This window comes from Trematomus bernacchii, unplaced genomic scaffold (genome assembly GCF_902827165.1).
Source record: "Trematomus bernacchii unplaced genomic scaffold, fTreBer1.1, whole genome shotgun sequence".
NCBI lineage: Eukaryota > Metazoa > Chordata > Actinopteri > Perciformes > Nototheniidae > Trematomus > Trematomus bernacchii.
In genome coordinates, this window is record NW_022987771.1 from 1,716,731 (window position 1) to 1,740,696 (window position 23,966).

At 40.8% G+C, this 23,966-nt stretch overlaps 1 protein-coding gene across 2 annotated transcripts in view; it reads left to right on the forward strand.

The window, feature by feature from the left end:
• Positions 1–1,738: 1,738 nt before the first annotated feature.
• Positions 1,739–23,966, forward strand: part of pdlim2 (PDZ and LIM domain 2 (mystique)) — a 38,278-nt gene continuing 16,050 nt past the window's right edge. Inside the window, exons 1-6 of one of the 2 annotated variants that reach the window (XM_034148742.1) lie at positions 1,739–2,048; positions 10,886–11,012; positions 12,859–13,010; positions 16,369–16,438; positions 16,870–17,015; positions 18,337–18,400. In XM_034148742.1, coding sequence (XP_034004633.1) covers positions 10,920–11,012; positions 12,859–13,010; positions 16,369–16,438; positions 16,870–17,015; positions 18,337–18,400 — 525 coding nt within the window. In that variant the 5' untranslated portion in view covers positions 1,739–2,048; positions 10,886–10,919. Of the gene's footprint in view, positions 2,049–4,172; positions 4,288–10,885; positions 11,013–12,858; positions 13,011–16,368; positions 16,439–16,869; positions 17,016–18,336; positions 18,401–23,966 lie in introns of those variants that run through there. The other variant, XM_034148743.1, reaches the window with a different exon arrangement.

Genomic DNA, 23,966 nt, shown 5'->3' on the forward strand with positions numbered 1-23,966 from the left:
TTATTGTCAAAGCATTTAATATATTCATTGCTATCGGGATGTTAAGAGCATTCCATGGAATATAACAAAAAGTGTTTCTGAAATAAATTACATACCCCACCTTTAAGTTGATACACTAGGTGACCCCTTTAGGTACATCTTTGAAATCTTGTATAGTTACGACATTCCTGGTATAACCTCTATGTTTACGGAGCTTATAATATTCAGTTTTTGGTATATGAACTTTTGGTTTTTGGATGTTTGGAAATGTGTAAATATTAGTCAATGTTTATTATTGAGGTCATAGTTAAAGGGGGTCTACTACTGGACTACAAGACACGTTGTACCTCCCTATTTACAGACATGAAGGGGACATAATATAAGAAACAGCTCTAAATACAATGGAGTCCAGAAAATCACCATCAATAGCTATGACCTCAGTGCTAATGCCTTTATAACGCCCACCCTTCAAACTTTTAAGTCCCGCCTGAAGACCCACCTCTTTTCCCTCGCTTTCGAGTCAGTTTGAGCTATGTTTTATCGATTTTTATGCTTTTAATGTCTGTCCATAGCCTTTATGTGCCTTTTATCTATTCTTATGTGTGCCTTTTATCTATTATTGTAATATTATATTTTATTATAATGTTATGTTTGCTGTGAAGCACTTCGGTAAACCCCCTGTTTTTAATATGTGCTATATAAATAAAGTGGATTGGATTATAACATAGTTAAATAAGAGGTATCATACAATTCTACAGCAGCAGACTAAATTGGACAAGACAAGAAATATGAAGAAAGTCTGATTGAATTTGATAAATCTCATTGGTGTGACATTTATTTTATCGTCCAATTCTTATTTTGATTTTAAGAGACTCATAGTAATTTATAATGTACTTGTTCTGTACATTTATAACACAGAACACCTTTATGAAATTTACAAATTAAATAATAAAAACCAGAACAAATCGATTACTGGAAATAAAGTTTTTATTTTAGCTGATATATTTATTAAATAATAATAATAATAATAATAACTTTAATTTATATAGCGCCTTTCATCAACCCAAGGTCGCTTAACAAAGAAACATATAAGGACAAGACATAAAACAGGTGGCAGAAATGGAAGTGTTACATTGCAAGGGGGGGGGGGGGGAGAGTGAGTTCATTAATACAAGCTAGTATCAGAATCAGAATCAGGTTTATTGCCGCTTGCAAGGAATTTGCTTTGGTTTGGTTCATAAATAAACACAGTGAGGGATTCAGTTATACAGAAGAAGAGGCAGATATAGAACTACAAAAACGTTTAAAAAAACTATTATACAATTTAATTAAAAGGAGAAATCTGATCAAATGTTTACAAAAAGTTACTCTGAAAATGTGCACTATTTACATCACATAAAATGACAGAGCTGTGCGTGTGTAAGGTAGGAGCATTGTGCTTAAAAGTATAAAATATGCAGGGAATATGCAGGGCATCAATTATAATGTGTAACCAGTGACGCCAGGTGAAAGAGATTATCTTTAATTAACAAGCTGGTAGGACAGACAGGTGAACTACGTCATTAACTAATTGACGTGACGTCCGCTGTGAGCACGTGCTGCTCTGCTTCGCGCGGTCAGCAGATGGCGCGCACACACTAAACGCAGCCTCAGTGTTTTCATGATAAATGGCTCAATTATCAGTGCTGCACCCTCCTCTCTTCTCTTCTCTGTGATGCGACCCGCCCATTCCTGCTGCCTGTGTCAGACCTTTTATTTTGGTAACAGCACATGGCTCATCCCAGTGATAGCACTGCGCGCGCAGCTACAGGTAGTGTCCATGGGTGCCACAACCTTAACATCTGAAACAAAAGACACAAGGGACTACAGGCGCCTCATCACTGCTCCAGAGCTCCTACAGTCACGGAGGAAACTTATAAAGCTGCTTTCTGCTTTTGTTTGGTCGCATTTTGGAAGCATTTTTCTAATCTGAGGTGAACTACTCTGCTGGATCTGTGTTTACTGTTTTGACGAGGAGCGACGCGATTTAACAGGTGGAGAAGTCACCTTAAATCACTCTTCTTACCTTGGTAAGTACTGTAGTGTGAGTTAAAGTGTCTAAAACTCCTTAAAGAGTCGTAGCTTACTTAACAACTGAATTGGATGTGCATTGCTCCTTCATTTATCAAAAACTTCAGTAGTTTAAACTACTATAAACTATTTTGTTTGTTTTTTGCACTTTTTATGTCTAAAAGCATAATTTCACATCACATTTGACTTTGTACCGTATGTTCCCTTGCTGTGGTTTTTATAGCAGTATTGGGATTTATTATACTTTGATTGTCCTCATTATTCCGTTCATAAAGTGTGGGAACCTCGGAATGCATTGAAGCTTCTAAATTATGATTGATGCCAAGTATGCGCAGTTAAAATGTGAACTACACACATATGAGGTGTTTTGCCTAAATATGATGAGGGGAAAGTCAGTTTTCTGACTGAAAACAGTCTTTCTAGCACCTTCTGTAGACCTTCCACCCTGTCAATGCATCTGTATTCAGGAGAGCAGAAGGTTATTTCTCTGGCACATTAAGCAGTCAGTCAGGGTGATTTGTGGAAGGGCTGGACCAGGTGCAACCTCAGGAATCTTAAAGCCAGTATTTCTGTCACATTAGTTCAGAACTGTAAGCTGTTATCTTCTCCCCCCCCCCCCCCCCCCCCCCCCCCCCCCCCTCTTAAAATGGCCTTTTGAGGGTTATGGTCCACTGTAGTTCCAGTTCAGCACTGTAATTCCCTCACTCCCTTCACTTTCCAAAAATGTCTAGACATGGCTGTTACTACAGTTCACTTAATCAATGTTCAGAGATAAATAGACCTGGCCTGTGAGCTCAGCAGGTGGGACATTCGTTTGTGGTGTTTCACAGAGTTCATGTGTAGTCCAGAAACCTCATATTTCCAAAGTTTGTGAAGCTTCCCCACTGGGATGTTGTGCCTCACTTTTACACACTCTCACTTTATAGTGTTTGTTCCCTAGTGGCTTCTCTTTGTCAGAGAGTGCTGTTACTCAGATAGGACAGGGCTGAAGCCATCTAGAAACCAAAAACAGACCACTGTAATTTTGGAAAGAGCAACGCGGTGGCTTTTCAAGAAAACTCGTTACCTTCTACTGTAACTCAAGGAAAGAATATGTTTGTTTTACTATCCGGTTGAGGTTTTTTTTTTTTTTTTTAGTCGTCTTTTTTAGTTTTGATAATTACTACTGTGGTGTTGTGCTTTTCATTTAGGCCCCTAACAGACAGCTTTCCTCTGAGATAAACACGTTTATGGTTATGCAGGAAGTCATTATGTGTCTAAGTGATGAAAGGAGGGTTTCTTTTGGCGCGTGGTTTTCAGTTTAAGCTGAGGCAGGTTTCTGACTGTGCAACTTTCATATTATTAAATGTGGAAAAAACCAGTTTGTAGGGTAGGGTAGGGGATGTTTCTCCGCAAGCATGACACATGCCTCTGGATGCAGTAAGGTGCACAGTTGCAACAGTGTTTTTTGAGAGTGTGCATGTGAAGAACAAAGTGGTTGGTGTGTCTTTGTGAGGAGGGGCTAATGGTGCATGCAGAGGATGTGGTGAAACGGCCTGATTGCGGAGCAGCAGTGTGTGCAGCCTGTTGAGTGTGAACAGCAGTAACATGATCTCCAGATGATGATGATGCAGAGGCAGATAAGTGGAGACACTACCACAGTGTCCTTGTCCTGTTATCAAGCATACTTCACCGGGGACACAATCTAGTCCACTGTAGCAGTGCTGCAAAGTTTTAAAAGGGATGATGGGTAATCTTAGAATTTGTCTTTTTGACCTGAAGAAGATACGCTTATGTGTCAGGAGGGTGCACCTTTAAAAGCTTTCTCACTGAAAAGGGAGTAGGCAATCCAACATAAATTACAGGTTACTTTGATGACACATGTACTATTATCAATATACAGAAACTTAAACAACACCCTTTTTGACATCATTAAGTTGTTGTTTAATGTTTTCTCATCTCCTTAGTGACTGCTAAATCTGACCAAATGGGTGTGATTTGGAGAATGCCCAGAATGTTATTTCACTCTTCTCAGTCCAGGGAGAGGCTTGCTATGGCATTCCTTTCCTCTTAATTCAGAGGGTGTGTGTGTCCAGGTAGGTGCCTACTTGTGTGACACACAGGGTAGAATCAACATCAAACCGCATCACTGACGAAGGACTGTGGAAAGTTCAATCTGGTGTACGTCCACCCATGAGCACTTTGACACGCGTGATTCATACGAGGAATATTCCCCCGCAGCCACAGAGGTTCATCTGAGTGAGTGTGCCGAATCAAAGCAGTACATCCAAATTATTCAGTGGGATGTACTGCATCTGCTATGTTCATTAGCCTGTCTTTTAGTATTAGCATGTAGCTTGAGCCAGTGTTTGTTCATTTCAGTTCTGTGATTTTCTGCCCAGAGTCCAAGAAGGGGAAGGGAAAAACAGTCTCAAGTTCTGGTGATTCAGAAAGGAGGTGAAGAGTTGATGTAGGTGGTCAGGTTTGGCTGCCAGACTTTTTTTTTTTCCATATACAGAGGTTTAGTCAGCAATACAATGTTTATTTTATGCTGTTTAGTTTTAATGAATATTTGATTTCCACCGCAGAACATATGGTAGCTTTGTGTTTTTCCAAATGTTGAATTCCTTGGAATGAATGAGGTGTTAATTCTGAGGATTCACTTTGATAAACATAATGACTATAATGGCTTATCTAATCAATTCTTTTCACTTTTTAATAATAACCGTCAACATGACCAATGGTTGCCATCACTGTTTTGGTGACATGCCAATTAAAGTTAATTACTCTCGTGTGCGAGTCATTATCATTGTTGCCATGCTCTAGTGAATTGCAGAGACAGTTTCAGACTCGTGTTAGCAGGTTTCACTCATTCCGCCGTAACTACCCGTTAGTGCATGTTATGGGTTGTTATGTCAAGTAAACATACTCAATTGAGGACTGCACATCAGTTAGGTGTTGTTGTGTGTCTGTGAGTCTCACCCTAAACGACACTCGGGTTCACCGCCTCTGACCGTAATGGAGACACACCGAGGCTTACCTCATCTCTAGTCAAACACAAATTAAAATGGCTGCAATACTGCTGCAGTTAAACTCTTAATATATGCAGCAAACACATAGCAACATGTATATTTATGTGACAGAAAGTTCTGCTACACGTATGTCAATGTATAAATTAAGTATGCTTATTCGCAAACTGTTTTTCTTTTAATACGTCATCAAAAACATTCAATATCAATCATTCATTTATGTTTTAGCTTAAAATATGAATAACTTTATCTGATTTTGAGACAATGTTTTCCTTTCTGTCCTTTAGTTTTCTCCATGAGCACGTCATGTATTATTGAAAACAGTTTGACAAAGAAACCCTTTAGGCTCCCCTGCATGTTGAAACAATGAGCGTTGAATCCAACATTGGGAAAGGACTGTGCTTCCCTTTCATACCTCCACTATCTCCTTTGCCTGAGGGACAGTCTCTCATACATGTAGATCTGCCAAAAGGCCTGTGATGTATATATATATATTTTATAAAACGGACAAGTAAAATCAAGCAATCTGATTGGTTCTTAGCCGTGGTATACTGAGCGTATACCACGGGTAGAATTGTAAGTTACTTTTCACAACAACTCAGTATCCCTCCGCGTCTGAGATAAACAGTATACAGTTGGGCTGAAAAGCAAACTGCCTGCAGTTTGCAGGGGGTTGCAGGGGGTTGTCGACCCTCCGCTTCGCGTCGGGCCGAACCACGCCCCTTAGCTGTGATATAATGAGCATATACCACGGCCTGTCGTGAGCTATTGCTTAAATATACATGCATGACAGGTTTTGATTTTCCCAGACACTGAAAATGAAGTCAGTCTGACCTCATTAAGGTCTTGTTTACTCTTTGAACCTCTCATTGTTCTTGCCACACCAAAGTTGCTTCAAATACAGAGTGTAAACATCAAGATTTGGGGCTTTGTTCGACATGATTCCTGATCCTGAACCTGCTAATAGTGAATATCTTGAGCCATTACATGACGTTCATACTTTAGGATCTTCCCTAAATAGTGTTTCTGAGTTCTTGGACATTCACTTTAGTTTGCCATTTGCTAGTAAAGCTCTCTATTAAAACATAGTGATCAAATATTTGTATGTTTTGATCCCAGGTAACCCTTCTCTTCTTGGGTAAGCAGTGGAGAAAATCCTGAGGGTGATTTTGAGCTGAAGTGTCCCTTTCTCACCTGGCATGAATGCTTTGTTAGATGCTGTAAGAAGGACCACATTTTAGGGCCTTAACTCGCACGGCAATTTCCTTAAACTAAAGTTGTTAATACTTATTTGTTTTGTCTGACCAACAATCCAAAACCTAATCATATTTGGTTTACTATGACATCTCAAAAGAGAAGGTCTTTTGAAAAGCAGTTCACCATTTAGCATAGGGTCAGAAAACGTTTTGGCCCTTTGGCTTGAAACTGTACGTTGTTGTTTTTTGTGGCAAATGGCTATCAATTGAATTCACTAAATTGTCTCAGCAGAGCCTTTATAGCCTCCATAGGAAGATTCTTATCAACACCTTTTCCCCACACACACAAATGAATGTCAGATGTATGATTTATCACAGAGCCATTTAGTTAGACTACGTCACTTTAAGATGGGCGTACCGAATTAACTAGTTTAATGAGTTAATGGTGAACCTGTTCGGGAAAGATGCTTCCTTTAGTCCAACCTGATTCCTGTTTGTTGGTATGTAGGAATGCAGGCTAGTTGTAAACATGTCCATTGTGTTGGTCGGAAGTGAGAGTATTTCACTTCGCCTACAGGCCCAGTTTCCATTCGCCTCACGCTGACCTCCTGCTGTGCGGCTGATGCTGAATCGAGCTATAGAAATAACTTCATGACTAGAATTGTTCTCATTGTGTTGGCGGTGTTTTAATTGTGCTGCCAGTTTGGCGTGGCAGCGAGATGTCACCAGAACAGAATTAGCCTTGTTAATGGGTATTGGCAGCTGCTCAGGTGCATCTGTGCACTGGGGACCCTGCTCAGCGCTTTGTTTAAAGCCAGCAGCAGTGCAGTCTTAAAACCTCATCAATGGCCATTTAAAGCGCATTAGTGTGCCGCTTATTCTTTACCACCATGTGCTTTTCTTCTCAGCCTTCTGCCGCATACTTTCCCCATCCTTTCACTTCGACATTATCCTCCATTAGGGCTTTTATGATGCGAACAGTGCACGTTTACGCAGGGAATTAGCAGGGTGCTCGGTTCATAATGTCCGCTGCAGAAGCAAATGGAACTAATTGACACCACCAGAGGCTGGGAAACTTTGGGGCGGCTGCTCCCTGTCATTATCATAACTTCACTTATTTCTGGAGGCCACAGCAATTAAGAGACCCTAATGATGGTGAGCCCACTAACCCGGCTAATTGGCCCGGACTGTTAATGACTAACCATCGCTACTCTACTGTCAAACACTCGTGGAATATGCAGCTGATTAAATGGTTCAGAGAGATTGGAGGAAATAGATATCCACTTTATTCGTACAACTAAGATGTTCAGTACCTTTGCTCCGCGTATCTTTTAGAAGCTTTGATAACTCTATTATGCAATGTTTGTAATCATTGACAGACTTTATTTGTCGAGTAAGGTTATGATTTACATTCCACTGTTGGCCACAATATGTATTTCTGTCAACACTTTCTGATAAGCAGAGTCGGCATGAACTTTCAAGTTAGATTTTATTGGGATTATCAGATCTTATCCGCGGTGAACTGATATAGTTAAGGTTAAATGGTGCACAATTCTCATCCTAATTTCTCAAAGTCTAAGGTGATATCTTGTTTTGTCTTTCCAAAACCAAAAGATGTTAAGTTCAATATGATTTGAAAAGCAGGACATCTACATATTTGATGAGCTAAAAACTGCATTTTAGCAAGAAAAAGAAAAGTACTGCTTTATAATTCTGCATGACTTGACTTTTTATGAAGTGTGAATGGACATTTAAAAAAACAATAGCGATAGTGAACATGTATTTTAATACCAAAAAGTTCAAATGAAATGCAGATTGTCTCTGTAGAAAGCAACTCTCAAATATTAGGTGTGATTTACTTTCAGACGATGAAGTAAGACACTTTGTTTCTGTTGTGGGTTAGTCAACGGATGATTTAACATTGTTTGGGTGCAGACTTGGTGCAGAGGGGCAGGCTATACTTAAAAGAGCTTGTGTAATTGTCTACGTGTGCAACTATATATTACTTGTAACTCTAATGTCTTTATCTAAAATAAATGCATGTTTTGCCAGTGAGCCACAGACACGCGTGTGTGTTTGCGTTGTGCAGGTGTTGATGTGTTTATGAACTGTAAATGCTCAGCCCATCATCACCCTACGCTCCGCTGTCTCTGCATGCAATCCTGCAACAGACACGCTTCACCTGCAGCTGTGAACCAAGTCTGAGCAAACCAGCACTTAAAGCACACGTTATCCTGAAGTTTAAAAACATCACTTTAATGCTTTAAAGCAGGGGTGTCAAACTCAAGGCCCGGGGGCCAAATCCGGCCCGTGACTTCATTTTATGTGGCCCCACAAGAGCTTGCAAAGAATATAATATGTTTGTTATACGGTTACATGGCGATGTCCCACAATGCATCTCAGATATGCCTTTTTTCTCAGAATTGTTCTTTTTTTTGAAAATGTTACTTTTTTTTCAAAATGTCACTTTCTTCTTGGGGATTTTGACTTTTTTTTCAGAATTTGGATTTTCTTTTTAAATCATTTTGTGACATTCTCACTGAAGAGACTTGCAATTATTTGCCCTAGACTTCTTCTTTCAGACGTAGTTAGTTATGAAGTTATTACCCTATCTGATAATAATCCAATGCAGAGGCAATCATGTAATATAATACATAATTTTATATATATTTATATATGTATATTTATAAAGTCTTAAAGTTACAACCGGCCCTTTGAGTGCAACCATAATGCTGATGTGGCCCTCGATGAAATTGAGTTTGACACCCCTGCTTTAAAGTGTGTTCTGCTCTAGTTTTCTCCCACTGATTTGATAGAATATATAAGAGGTGTTAATGTTTACAGTGAGATTAGTTAATTATCTCCCAAAACAATTCAAGATTTATTGATTGATGTTTTATTGCCACCATCAGTGCCATGTTTTGTAACCCACCTTGCTGATAGGAACATTATGAACCTTGTCATGCAGTTCAGCCAACAGTGTTCACACCAAGGGGAATTTGACACTGAGTGATTTGTTTGTAGGAATGGTAAACACCCGCCAGGTGTTTGCCGTGTCAGTGAGCATCAAGCAACATGAAGCTGGATATTCAATATTTAAAGTATTTACTCATGTGGACCCTCATTTTTGGACCTCCACACAAATGAGCCATTGCAGAAAGTTTTTACGAACAGCTGAAGAAAATCTCTGCTGCAGACGGTAGCAAACAACAAACTCCACACCAATTAGGATTCTGCAATGTGCAATATTTTGGAAGCGCAATCATCACCGGTAATTAAAGATGAAAAGAGAATGAAAGAACATCTGTTACTTGGCTATCTATTCATGTAGCTCATTTGTAAGTAATTATTAACAGAATCTTGTTCCTTAACAGACGACTTGATAGTCAGTGCTGTCAATCCCAAAATATTGTCAAAATGAACTGATTTGTCCCTTATGGGAAAGCTTGATTTTCTTAATATTGCATTATGCCATTCAAAAACAGAGAATAGAACAATGGAAACTCCTCACATGGTTTCACTAAACATGGCGCCTCCAGTGATTGACAACGGACTTTGTGAGAAGCAAAATCTTTAAATATGAATGCCAACCATTCATAAATATTGGAACTACTATAGAGGAACTAAATATGTATTGACTTCTTATGCACCCCATTCTTATACAGAAGTTTCAAATGTCCACCAAACTATTTACCATACATCAGAGTACGTCACTGTATACTAAATATGTACATTAAACAAAACAGTCGGTGAAATGTATGCCAGCACGACTTTTAATTTGTTTGTTTTTCCTTGTCATGAAAGAGCATTTGGACTTGAGGCACTCTTTGGCTTTGCAGACACTTCAGTATTGTTAGTCATGTGTCTTTGGTTGGAGATTCTTCCAATTCCTGTTTGATGTGGTTACAAAATTCTTGTCAAGGGGACTTAGGTCCGTGGAAGTGAAGGGTTGCTGGAGATGAAAGGTGGCTTATGTAAAATACAATATCTTCTCCCCTACATTGGTGTTGTTTCCTTATTTATTTGAGACATAATAATAATAATAATAATACAAAAACTTGCTAGATTGTTTGATAGGTATATATTTTATTCTTATATTATTGTATACTCCACTGTTTGATTTTGCAGGAAAATGGATCACAGAACAGATTAGTATACACATAATAAGGTTTTAAATTTCAAATATAATATTATGGCAAACTCGGCTACCTTTCAACATAAATACTTTTAAGAGTAAGAATGTAGAAATAACTAAACAGTACAGTCATTAAGTATATAAACTATTAACAAGGGTATACATTTAGCTTCTTTGTTCTTCGTTTAGGGAATTTTCCAAACTAGACTATTTTGCACAACTTTAAAGCCTTGTATCGGGACCATTTAACATATTGGGACGTTTAGGTGGTTAGCTTAGCATAAGCAATGCTAGCAGACTGTTTTGCACAACTTTAAAGCCTTGTATCGGGACCATTTAACATATTGGGACGTTTAGGTGGTTAGCTTAGCATAAGCAATGCTAGCAGACTGTTTCACCCGTCCTGGCCATGATGGAAACACTCAGTGGTGCCTATGTTTATGTCCCACATACTACTGTCATTCTCATGCTTTCTATGTCTCTTTATTTCTCTCCAGGGATTTGACGAGTGTGTGCCGACCTGATCACTAAATGGCGCTGACGGTGAACCTTATTGGTCCTTCGCCATGGGGCTTCAGAATATATGGAGGAAGGGACTTCAAGAAGGCCATTACTGTATCAAAGGTACTTCAACACGGCCGCCTTGTTGCTGAACCTCGTCACACCTTATCAAACCATATCCTCTTGTTTTTGCATAACATGCCATTACAGGCCGTGTTTCCTCAAAGTCAACTTCCTCCGCACTACGTCTCTTTTCTTGTCTTTGTTTGTGTCCGCGGGCTGCTTCGTACCTATTTCCTTGACTACTAAACCCGTTGGAAAAGAATGGAACTAGATTACATTAGAAGGAAACCACTGATTACAGTTACAGTGGAAGCAGAGGTGGGAGGTGAGGGGTGAGGGGGGGGTCTGTGTGTCTTGAGTGGATTCACATCAGTACATTCCTAGTCACTGTTAAAAAAAAGAAAAAGGAAGATGGAATAAAACAAGTGGAAATGTTACCACTATAAGCAGACGGCGCGCAGTAAACAACACCAGGAAACCTTCTGCATACCAGAGACTCCCAGTTCTACCGTCACCACCTCAGACTGTTTTTTTTCCAGAGAGACTTTCTCCTTAGACCATAAACGATGAATTATGGCCACACTATGGCATGGCACCAGTGCTTCACACAGACTCAGACTTCAAAAGCATGAATTGTTTACCCCCCTCTTGACAATTTATGCCAGAAATACGAGCTGATTTTTCTTCTCTCACTGCTGACCAGTAAACAACACCAGCATGTTTGCTTGTCTCAAGTATCAAACTGGTTCTCTGAAGTGACGGATTCCTGCTGAGAGAGAAACTTCATCACTGAAATTGGTCTGCAAAGCCCAGTTTGTAAATGGCTTGTCTTACCAACAGCACACGCACACGCACACGCACACCTCGTGGTAAAGCAGCCACAGGATTGGACCATCTGAAGTGGTTTGCACTTGGCATAGAGACGACAGAGATGCCCTCTTTTATTCGTTAGCCTGAAAGATAGCGTTTCAGTCGGGGAACAATCCTGGTTAAGAACCCCCAGCTGCTTTTAGTTTATGTGAAACCAGGCGTGTCCTGAGCAGAAAAGGCACGCAATACTGTAGGTCACCACAGCAACGCCTAATTGCCTCTGGAGTGGGCCCACAGACATGGCACCTCTGCTCTCTTATGTTGCTAAACTGACAAACAGCCCGTAGACTGGCACTCGCTTTGCATCCATTTTTCCCCTTTAGATGTAGGAAAGAGTCTTTAATCTTCTCTGATTGGCTCTTTATTTGTTTTGTTTAGCATTCTTTGTTTTATTGCCTCGCTCTGGTTTTAACTGTGAGGCGAGCACTGTTTGTGGCAAATGTCATACTTCTCTCTAAATTCGAAGCAGCGGCAACCTCCTCATTTATTCGCCTTTTTGTTTTTGTAAGCCTGTGTGTTTGGGAGCCCGGGACACGGGAACCAAGCTGAGAGCGGTGGCTTGGACATTATGTTTCGGCCCATTAGTGTGGAATTCCTTCTGATGTGGCGCTATAGCATTGGCTTTGACATGCGCTGAGGCTGGCTGCAAAGGTCAAGCCCAGTCAAACCATCAAGTAGTGTCACACTAATGGCTTCTCCCCGAGGCTGTCATGAATCTGTCCGCTGCTGACCGGCACTGCCTCGTTCCATGTGTGTGAAACAATGTGGCGTCTGTTGGTATTTACTCCGAGTATTATGTGTTACAGAGGGCGACGGTTCGATTATGAGTGTGGCAGAGGTGTGAAGCAACTCGTCAACACCTTTTCTCATTTACTCAATTTTTAATGCTGAGTGTCAGCCGCTGACAAATTGTCCACACAGCCAAAAGGCGAGCTGTCTACGCTTGCCAGATGGATAGCATCCTTAAAGTGGGATGTTGAGAGCAGGACCTGAGGCCAGTAGGTCCTAACATTATCTCATTCTTCCTTTTCAACAGGTCAACGGGGGTAGCAAGGCAGAGAAGGCCGACATGCAACCCGGAGACATTATCTCTGAGATCAACGGGGAGAACACGGCCGACATGCTGAACGTGGAGGCCCAGAACAAGATCAAGAACTCAAAGACTCAGCTGCAGCTCATGGTAGAGAGGTACGTGCAGATTTGCTATACAAACAAATGTTCCTGCTTCCATGACTTCATGTTATGCATTGGATTTATACGCCTAAAATACTTGCAATGCAGTGCCATGCAACCTACTGCAGCATACTCTCCCATATGAAAAGGTGATTGCCGCAATACCACCTGAAGAACTTGCCAAAAACAAGGATCTAGACTTAACTCTTGGAGAACTTCATCCTGTAGCCTCCCCTCTTCCGTTACGCCGTGAGAACTACAACACAGAATGACACGTATACATAGCCAAACATATTAGCATATTGTGCTACACATATGAATGAAAATAAGAAAATGAAAACATAAAACAAATACCTCGTTGGCCGCTTGTCGTGAAAGGAGATTAATCTTACAGTTCCTTTTCTGTATAACCTTGTCACATTAAACTTTGTCACATTAAACTTTGTCACAGACTTCAGCAGAGCTTCAAACAAAGATGTCAACCCACGTAGAGTTGTCCAGTGTAACAACAAAACACGCAGTACCAGCACATGAACAAACATTAGTTCCTAGGCACAAGAAACAAGAAACACATACGCATATCGGTTTATGTTTATGTAAAACAAACTGTATTAAATCATGCCATATTTAACGATTATAAAATAACATGAAATAAAGTATTTATTTATCTAATTGAACTATGACATTAATTGTGTTATTCTTTTGTTAATCAAGCTAACTTTGGTACGTCATTTACAGCCCTCATTTTCTGCACTTGTGCCAAGACCACAGTTGCCCCAGATCCTCTTTTTTCTTAATGATGTTTTTAGCTTTATCATGCAGACACTGTACCAACAAAAACAAGTGATTATAATCAGGGGAAATGCCAGCATGTATGAGAGCTGAGTTCCTCTTTCCTGGTAACTTCTTAATACACTGTTTTGAGATTTGCCAAGACCTTGTTTGGATGAGTTTGAGTTGGCTTATAAATGTTTTCCTTTGAGCCAGGAATGTCATTGGATGGCATTTTGATTAAATGCCCTCCCTAAGTTCAGATTTCTTGTCAAATTGCCCTCGTCACTCTTTTTTTTGTGTCCCAAACGCACACCCACGCACGTGTGCTTTCACATACTTCCTCCTTGGATGTTCCATGTCCATGTGAGTGAATTTTTTCCTGCTGACCTCATGTCTCCAATCAAGCCAGAAACAACACCATTTCTCTTTGCTTGCCCAGGATAATGCCAATGTGTAGTTCTCCCATGTCATTAATCCCACTCTGTGAACTGTCCAGCACCAAGACTTCTGTCTTAATAACCTCAAGCATACCGATTTGAATTGCTGTCAGACACACTCTCAAGAGGTGTATAGTTGAGTGGCACACATCTGTAATGTCTGATTTGTTCTTAGCTTAGTGAGAGTCCTGCCAGCTCAACATCTGTTCGGTAGTTAATTGTCATCAAACCAGCAGTGATGTGGGTACTGGCTGTCATAACACATATGGGGTTGCACAATGGAAGACGCTGGCATCTGCTCAACATCAAAATGTTTGAGGCGTGTCTGTACTGTATACAGAGGCAGTGGTTTTTTGTTGGTGCAGCCAACAACATTCTCATCCCAGACTTTGCTAACTGGGTTATTTTTGCATAACAAAGCAATCACACCATCACTGTCTTGTCATCGACCCTTTGTTCGAAGCTACTTGTTTGGACTCCATTGTTCATTGATGCCTTGTGGATGATGTCACGTTGACCAATGTTGACCATTCGTGTCTCTGATCCGGTTGCTCTCTTGAATGTAGTTGTAAATACTCACGGGTATAGCTTTACCACACAGCTATGCTGGTGCAGTACTATAGTTTCATCTTTGATACTGAGATGCTGTAAAATGTTGGTAGTAATATATTAAAGCTCCATGTGCGTGTCTCCAGCTATTGAAATCTTGGCAGTGTGTCTAACATCTAACTATGAGATAAACCAAAAATGATCCTGCTATTTTACAGGATGTAAATGTTTGGGCATTTTAACATTGGTCTCAATAGGGATTGACTTGATTTTTGAGCCAGTATGCGGTGACTATTTGAGGAACTGCAGTTGACACTTGCATGATAGCTTCATTTTTTGTATCACAGGTTGCCACTTGAAAAAATAGAACTTTGGCTCATTCTATCGACCATTTTTCAAATGGAATCAAAGCCTCAAACAGTACAGTATGTAACTTCTGCTTCTTTTGGATTTGAATCTTCTTGAGTCAATATTTCATTTTTTTATTTCCAGTTCTCAGAATAGTATTCTTGCGATGCTGGGCATGACATTGGAAGAATCTGCCTCAGGCAGGTTAACTCCAGGTTCCCTTGTTGACGGCTGTGCACAGCACATAACAGTAGAGGGCTTCACGTGCTAATTTACAGTATGTCAGTCTGGAATACAGTCACAGTCAGCAATTTCACCAGAAGCAAATTCTTCGTCTGTCATGGAGATGTGTAACCAGAGGTCATCGGATATAGAGTAGCTGTTATCTAATCATTGATCTTAAACATGTCTCATGTAGGTGATAAGTGGAAGTCTAAGCAAAGGTGAGCATTTTGCAGCTGTGCAGGTCATAATTCAAAGAAATGTGTTCCTAGCTAGCCACAAATATCTCTTACCTAGGGATAAAATGTCTCATGGCTGCTGTATCAGTTCTTGTCATCTTGCCATCTCTCTCGCACACAGTATGTGGAGCCCGGGCCACGAGAGGTGTGTTTCTGGGTGATTTACCACAGGCATCCAGGCCTTCCTGTGTGCCTCATTACCTCGGGCTCAACCAAAATCCTGTCAGCCTCTGGCCCTGCAGCCGGGGGGGTACTGTGTGTTTGCATTGGCACTTATACTGCCCATATTTCCCCCTGTAGAAGCAATTATGGAATGGCTTACAGTGTTTTCTATTTAAGAAAGTAAAACAAAAGTCACTTGATGGAAAGACGAGAACCATGAATATTTCCTAAAGGGGTCCAGGGTCTGCAGTGCTCTTCCTCTGCTGTACTCTGTAGGATTAATGGGAACATACTGATGGAGGCCTGCCAGGACATTAGCAAAAGGGATGTCAAAAATGATGTTTTTGTTTGTACTTCAAATGAAGTTCCCTTAGACTTATGACCCTTTTAGAAAATTGATTATTTTTCTTGAAAGTTCTTAAACATGACGTACTTTCAAGTGCAGATGCTTGTCCAGAAAGTAATTTGAAAGTTTTGACTACGTTGCTTATTTATTTAATGTTTTTACTGCCTTAGTTAATTATCTTTTCAATTCAACAGCAATGAGATCAGCCTTTTAATCAAATTGGAAATCATTTTTGGGTATGCAGATATTATGAGTTTTGACAGTCTGTTGATCTCTGTGGTTTTATTTATTTCAAGACCCGACCCTCCCAGCTCTGGACAGACCAACGGCACCATCAGCCCCGAGCAGATCACCGGACGCTTCCAGGTCAGCACAGGAGCTTTAATCTGTCCACAGTTTGTCTTCATGACTGCACACTAAATTGAAAATTCGTGTCCATAACAGTATTCTCCATATGTGCTTCATTTCTACTAATGCATGCATGGCACATCTGTTTGACATATCTGCTTCTTTTGCTTCCTCAATATGGAAGCAATAAAATACTTTGTAGTGATTTAGTATCTGTTCCTGTGTATTATTGAGATCAACGTGAGTCCCAAATCACCACCTGCAATACATGTTGATACTAAGTACAACATCTCTGGATTTGTTTATAGATACAACATTTATTTATGCATTCATGTGTGTGAAGGTATTCTCAAAGGTGTCCGTTATGCTTCTCAATTCTACTTGCAGTACAAATAATCAAGTTATATACATGGATGGTAATGTGATGACATTCCTGTGATGTGTTGCAGGAGGCAGTAATCGTGAGTAGAGATGAGAATCAGAACTACAAAGAGTACACCATCTCAAGCCCGGCGTCTCTGTCCCCCGGACCTTACTCACCAGATCCCTTTGGCAGCTCTGACGGGAAGAGGCTGACACCCACCGTCAACAAGAGGTAACTCACGTGACCAAAGTGCAACGTTCAAGCATGAAATAAATCAGTCACACTATTTATCTGCGATGCTTATCTGATTAGGCTTTTTAAAGGTAGATGCAACCAGCCTCCTGTAATCAAGAATCCACTCTGGGCGTTACAGTTTGAAACTCATGCTTAAATGTTTAAAAACCCATTAGTGTTACTCAAATATAAGCACTGCTGTAGCATTTGCAGTTGTTGAACAGATACTGAACCCTCAACCTGCTCGTCTACTCCTACATTGTTATTGTGGCGGCTATTGCTGTAACAAAAGCAAAGGATTATACTGTCTGAATTTACAAACATGTGATCTGGTTACTTCTAAATTACAGTTTGGACAGAAAAGTGAGATTTAAAATGAAGTTATTTCAGCATGAACAGGGTCTAAGATAAAGTCATTTGAGGTTTTTGGGGTTTTCTTTTAGAAACGGGCCCATTCACTTCTTCAATAGGCTTCTATCTGGACAAAAGGTTGCAACAAGTGTTCTCTTGACTCCACAGTAGGACCAGAGTCAATAGGTATGGGAATAACAGACAGAAAGTAGAGCCATGTGATTGTACTGTAGTAACAAAGGATATGCACAGGATATCACATTCCACAGTTTGCATTCACCTTAACAAAAGGCCAAATGTGGAACATTCACCGCGCTGTTCTGTCGCTTCGTGTCCGTGTGTTGACTGTGTTAGTAGACAAGTGTTAGTAGATCATAGTCAAAACTCAAATACCTTCCCTCGTCCAGACCGATGAAACTTCCTGCCCTGCTTGTAATTCAGTCTTGTAAAACAACTTGTTAGTAGTATAACGAGAATTCCTTGCTAAATTATATTATTTTTCCATCTTAATCAACACATTTAACACCATATAATAGTGAGAGTCAGTTAAATTGTGCAGATCATTGTTTGTCAAAATAAAAAAGTTCACTGTTACTGGAATTTGTATATATCCTAATCGGTGCAGTTCTATGATTATAAGTAATACATTATGGATTTGGCAATGTGGATAAAATCCTCCATCACAGCATATGTCATTTTTTAAATTTTTTATAGACACATTAAAGTACTTAATCACATTCATCATAGAAGTCATTTAAAAATCCAATAGTTCAATTAGTCTTTTCTGCTTATTGATTCACACAAATTCCACAGTAGCACAATACATCTGTTTTAAAGAAGAAATACTGTGCCACATGAAGTGGAGAAATCTTGGAGGATTGACATTTCTCTCTCTTACAGTAAACTGTATATTGGGATATTGCCTTCCCCCACATTTTTGGTTAACTGTGGTGTCTTTTTGTTACAGTGTCACGCTGCGCCCGTGGTCTCCAGATGAGAAGAGTCACAGGCTGTCCAGACCGCTGTCACAGGTTGGTTTCTACTGTTTACTTTTTAAAACCTTTATTTATTCCTGTGTATCTGCTGCCTTTTGCAAGTGTTCAGCTTTCTGAGATATGCAGTCCAGATTTGTTTGGTCAATAGCTGTCAGTCGAGATGATTTCCAATCTGACAAATGCATGAAAATGTTTTTATAAATGGTACTTTTCCTCCAATGCCAATCTGTCATTTATCTGTAGCTGCAGTTTTTAGGCTGCAGTTCATTTAGTCCATACAGCTAAAGGTCATTGTGCTCTTATCTCTAGATCTGTGTTTTTAGTTTGACTTCACTGTCGCAGTGTGCAGGAATAACATGTTTGAATTTTTAGCCTTTCCTTTGAATTGTTACTCTCTGATGCCACAACAGATGCCCTACAGAGGGTTTGTTTGTGGACTCCCTGATACTACTCGTAGACTTCACAGTAAAGGCAGGAAGCAGGGAGGGACTGACATTTTTACAGCAGGGAGTGTATGAACTGCAAAGGTTATTCTTTGAAAATATCTGACATTAAGCTCAACAGTGCAGGGCTTTTTTATTCAGAGCCGGCTCAAAGGAAATATGACTTTGTTCCAAAACAATGGTCTTTAACCTTTTAGTTGTCTGAATGGAGACTCATTCATATCAGTGAACGGTACAAAATGTGGAAGTGGTCAAATACTGACTCAGGGTTATCATCAGGCTGCAGCTAAACTATGCAGTGCTTTTTTTACAATTGCAGCCAAGAAAGGCAACTGGAAAGACTTCAGTGAGTTAAAGAGAAGAAGATGTTGTGGGAAAGTTCATCATGAGCTATTTCAGCTATGCTTCCATGCTTAGCCTCAAGCATGGATCCCACTGATAGAACATGTGAGATGACAGAGCAGGAACAACACATACATGACCTTTCACAATGACACAAGGAATTCCAGCCATTTTTATAACACTGGACTTTGCATAGAGTTGGATAAATATGCAGAGGTTTGAACTTAAAAACATTTGAACGTTTCTTCTAAGAGGCCGATGGCTGAGAAGGTCCATTTTAAGATTTCCCTGGGGTTCTTTGTGGTGTTTACATGGTAAATAGGATCAAATGCATGTGTCACTCACAGCGGCGTCCATCCTTTCAGAGCGGTGGCTTGCATCAGAGTGCTTTAAATCTCCTTCACACTGGAAGAAAGATGAACCAGTCTAGCCGTGATGTAACTGGGGTCCAAGTGGTGCTTTGGAGGATGCCGCAATTACTTTGTCAAAACACTTTCAACCACCCGTTATCAAAATATAATGCTTCTGTCAGTCATGAACTCTGCTCCCTGCAAAATATAGTCTTTAGGAATGCAAGACGGTCTCTCCTAATAACTAATTTGATGTGACTGCAAAGCCACACGGCATGTTGTCTCCTTCGCAGTTGTTTTAGGGCAGAGAGGGGGTGCAGGATGTCTGTGTGTGCAGACATGAATCAGCTCTCTGACTGGCTCGCTGTTTGGGCACATTCGACTGACACGAGTATGATATGTGATGATGATGATATATATATGATATATGATAGGACGACTGAAGCCTCGGGCAGTCTGTAGGCTGGACTGGAGATGATAAAGTTGTCTGGTGTCAAGTCCTAACACCTTTTCTGTTCCATGGATCGCTCCTGATTGAAAAGTAATTATTTTAAATAAATCATTTCAAATCCATATTATGAGGTCTGGTGTTTTTAAAGGAGAACTAGAGCAGTATACTGCAGTACTACTCCGCCTGTGAAAACAGTGGTATATTATTTTCTGTGGCTATTTTATAGAGCTTCTCAAAGTCTTATAATGATGTCATCAGGGTTATTTTGAATTGGGCTTAAGCCTTCAAATTTAACAGGAAGTTTATGTTATAAACTTGGGGATTTAGTGTAATGAACATGAGCATGTACCATGCATAGGGTTTAACCAAAGAGCTGAGTTGCATTTCTATGCATTTACAGCTTAAACCATACCATGGGTCTACAATTCAGGACATCTTGGCCTCTGCAGCTTTAGTTTTGAAGTTTAAGGAAATATATTTTCGTTTAAAAATGTCTCTTGTGAACCCCCAAAAAAAAGAAGAAGCAATGCTTAGTTCCTAAAGCACTCGGCTATAAAGTATTTTAAAAGTCTTGGTTCAAGCTACAATAGCTCTTGTCACATCCTGTCCTTTTGGCTTTGTGGTCTTATGATCTGAATAGTCAAAGTACTAATAAATGGTAAATGGACTGCACTTATATAGCGCTTTATCCAGTCTTTAAGACCCCTCAAAGCGCTTTACATGTCATTCAGGGAGGCTGTGGCTCAGTGGGTGTGCGCTGAACTTCGAATCAGGGGGTAGCAAGTTTGAGTCCCACTGCAGTCAGCATGTCGTTGTGTCCCTGGGCAAGACACTTCACCCCAAATTGCTCCTGTGGGGATTGACCACGGTACTGAATGTATGTAAGTCGCTTTGGATAAAAGCGTCTAACAAGTGTAATGAAATTCACCCATTCATACAGAGCAGTGTACCTCACTCTAGGACCTAACATTCACACACATTCACACACCGTTGGCCATGCCATCGGGAGCAACTCAGGGTTAAGTATCTTGCCCAAGGATACATCGACATGTTGACTGCATGGGCTGGGATCAAACCCACAACCTTCTGGTTGAAAGACGACCGCAGCCACAGTCGCCCTAATACTCAATTAGGTTTACTTACTTAGTTTAATCATTGTATTATTGCTCACTGAAGGCATTATAAGTCTTGGTTGAATACAGCTGCTGATGTTTTTCAGCATCAATCCCAAAACCACATTATAAAAGTTATTGTGGAGTCATAGTGAGGCTGCGGCCAGCCAACCATGGTGGAGGAAACTCTGGTATAAAACGCATTAAGATCTGTGTTGTGGTTCAGGGCTTTTTCGGCGAGTCCGTAGGAATACAATTGTTCTATCCGGAAACACATTGCATGTTTGTGGTATATATGTAGTTGCCAGTTCTCCCAATATCTTCAACATTTTTAAATTCAGCTCTTTCTCTCTTTTTCCAAAGTTGGAATGCGTATCCTCTCGTTCCCTTTGGGAGACATCACATTCCTCCTATCTCCCTCTAATCCAATATCAACTTGACCTTTTTTTGCATTACTAACTTTATTTTGATTATGCTTAAAATAATACCAAGCTACGTGTTTTGGTAGTCTGCTATTTGAATTAATATCAGGCTACATGTTTAAAGAAAACAGAATTTTGAAACGTTTAATTGCTTGCTCTGCCCTCTATGCCTGACAGCCTCAGTGTTTACCATCATCCAGCCCAGTGGATGAGAGTTTGGGGTTTTGGCTGACCCCTTCCTCCAAGGGATGTCTACCCTGGTTTTAAAGTGGTGACGAGCCTCCCTCCGCAGCGCTGTGATTAGTGAGTGGAGTTCTTTCAGAGCGCTCTGTGGGGAAATGGCTGGGAAGAGGCCTGCCACGGGCACACTGTGCATTATGCTGCTCCGCCTGGCAGGAACACAGCAGCCCAGTTAGCGCTAAGATGCGGAGCGTCCATAACAAGGCCCTCTGTCCGTCCTAAGAGGTGCAGAGTGCTGCTGTATCAGGTGATCAGCCTCCATGAAAAGCTCCTAAAAGGCTTTTCCACCCTTGTTTTGGCTCCCTGAGTGTGGAGAGTGGGATGCGCAATGGGATCCCCCATTTTCCAGGGTGTTGGATATCCTGAGAAAAAGCATGTATACAATAGTGGCTGTGATGGCAGAGGTTGTGGAAGGCTGGTGCTGCTTTTTCCCTCACGTCACAAGGCCTGTCGTTGTGTGATGGGTTGTAGAAGAGACATGCCTCAGGGTGGAGAGGACACCAGGGAGCCAGCTTACATTCCCAAACTGTACTTAAACCGTCTTAACATGCTGCATCAGCCCATCATTTCTGTTGTGCCTCATCATGAAGTCCAAACTGCCTGAAGCACCATACAGAACACGTCTGATAATATGCAAACATTATAATTGCATGTTTTTAAACTGGTCAGGGCACTTAATAACTTTCAAATACAAAAGCACTTAACCTGATTTAACCTTTTCACACATTGTTTTATTATTTTACATGGAGCAGTAGTGTCTATTGGGTTCATTCATTTTTACTGTTAAACAATTTCCCCTCTGAAAAAAACCCTTTATTGACCTTCAAATGTTCCATTACATAAACGTTTGGGCACATCAACGACTAACTTTAAGGAAATGTACAGTACATTTTGATCTAGAAAACTTAGGGTAGTGCATTACATAAGGAGAGTGACCTTTGCTGTTGGTTCAAGTCTTGGTTGCAGGAAGCATTCATCCAGCTAAAGTGAAGCAGCAGGCCCCACCTACCAGTCTACCATGACCTCTGTCCCCCAATTTACCAGCTTAATGGGACCACTGACCCCCAGAAGAGGAAAGATGAATCCAAAGAAAACTGTTATTTTAAATATATTGCTGTGTGTGTGTGTGTGTGTGTGTTGGAAACCCATGAGAGTAAAGCCATTTCCCTTTATGGTCCCAAAGTGTCACTGATGCACGTTATTAGCCGTAGCTTTGTATCATGTCGTTTTCTTTAGTCATGCCATGATGTAACTGACTTTGTTCAGAGACTTTTATATCAACCCGATCAACACCATGACTAAAGGGGCAAAGGCATCCTAGATTCCTGAGCGCCAGCATGAGATTGTATCTTAAATGGCCGGCACCCGTCATGATTCAGAGCATCTGTTTATATCATCAAGAAATGACCACAACGGGATCTCTGTTACGGTGAATCGGGCCAAAACCAAACTGCTTTTCATGAGACACGACCCGTCACTGGGCCATTAGGACCGGGCTCCATGTCTGGGTTTTCAGTTGCTGCACTTTGAGGTTCCTGAGGGCTGCCTTAGTGGGCTTCCTGATCCTGAGCTGGGATAGGGTGGTTGCTTTTTATATATATATATATATATATCCGTCCTAGTGTAGGATGGCCAGATCCTGCTGGGTGACACCCGTGCAGACCAATCTTTTCCTCTTTATGCTAAATTGGGTGCAGTGGCCTTGGCAGTGTTACATGTGTCACTGAGCCTTTTATCCAGAGAGGGCAGGGTAAGTATCCATCCATACATCCTCCATGCAATGTCCACTATTCTGCTGCAAGCCAGCGGCCGGGATGTCCTGCTCTATTCTGGAGGTTGTGGTGGACTGGAGTGCAAAGCTGTGGTCATCGCTTTGGCGCAGAAATTGCGCCTTGGCATGCAGGAATAGAACTAAGTTTATGTTTTTTTAAATTGAGTCAAATGTCAGATTTTATATTGCACGCACTGTTGGTTGGAGATTGTTGTTATTCAAATCCTTAATCTTCAGGGCTGGAGACTTGTACTGTAGATGTCAACGCACCTCACCTGTGAGTGCTTCTCCTAAAGCACTAAACAAACATGCATACCTCTTCCTTGACGTTGATGGCTTGGAATGATGTACTATTTCAGGTCTGACATGATCGGTACTGTTGTTTGGTTTGGCAGGCCGGTCGGTCCTAAGCCAAGCCCGTGTCGGGGCCACGCTGCAGGGATGTTTTCTTCTTCCTCCCTGCACAGTGAG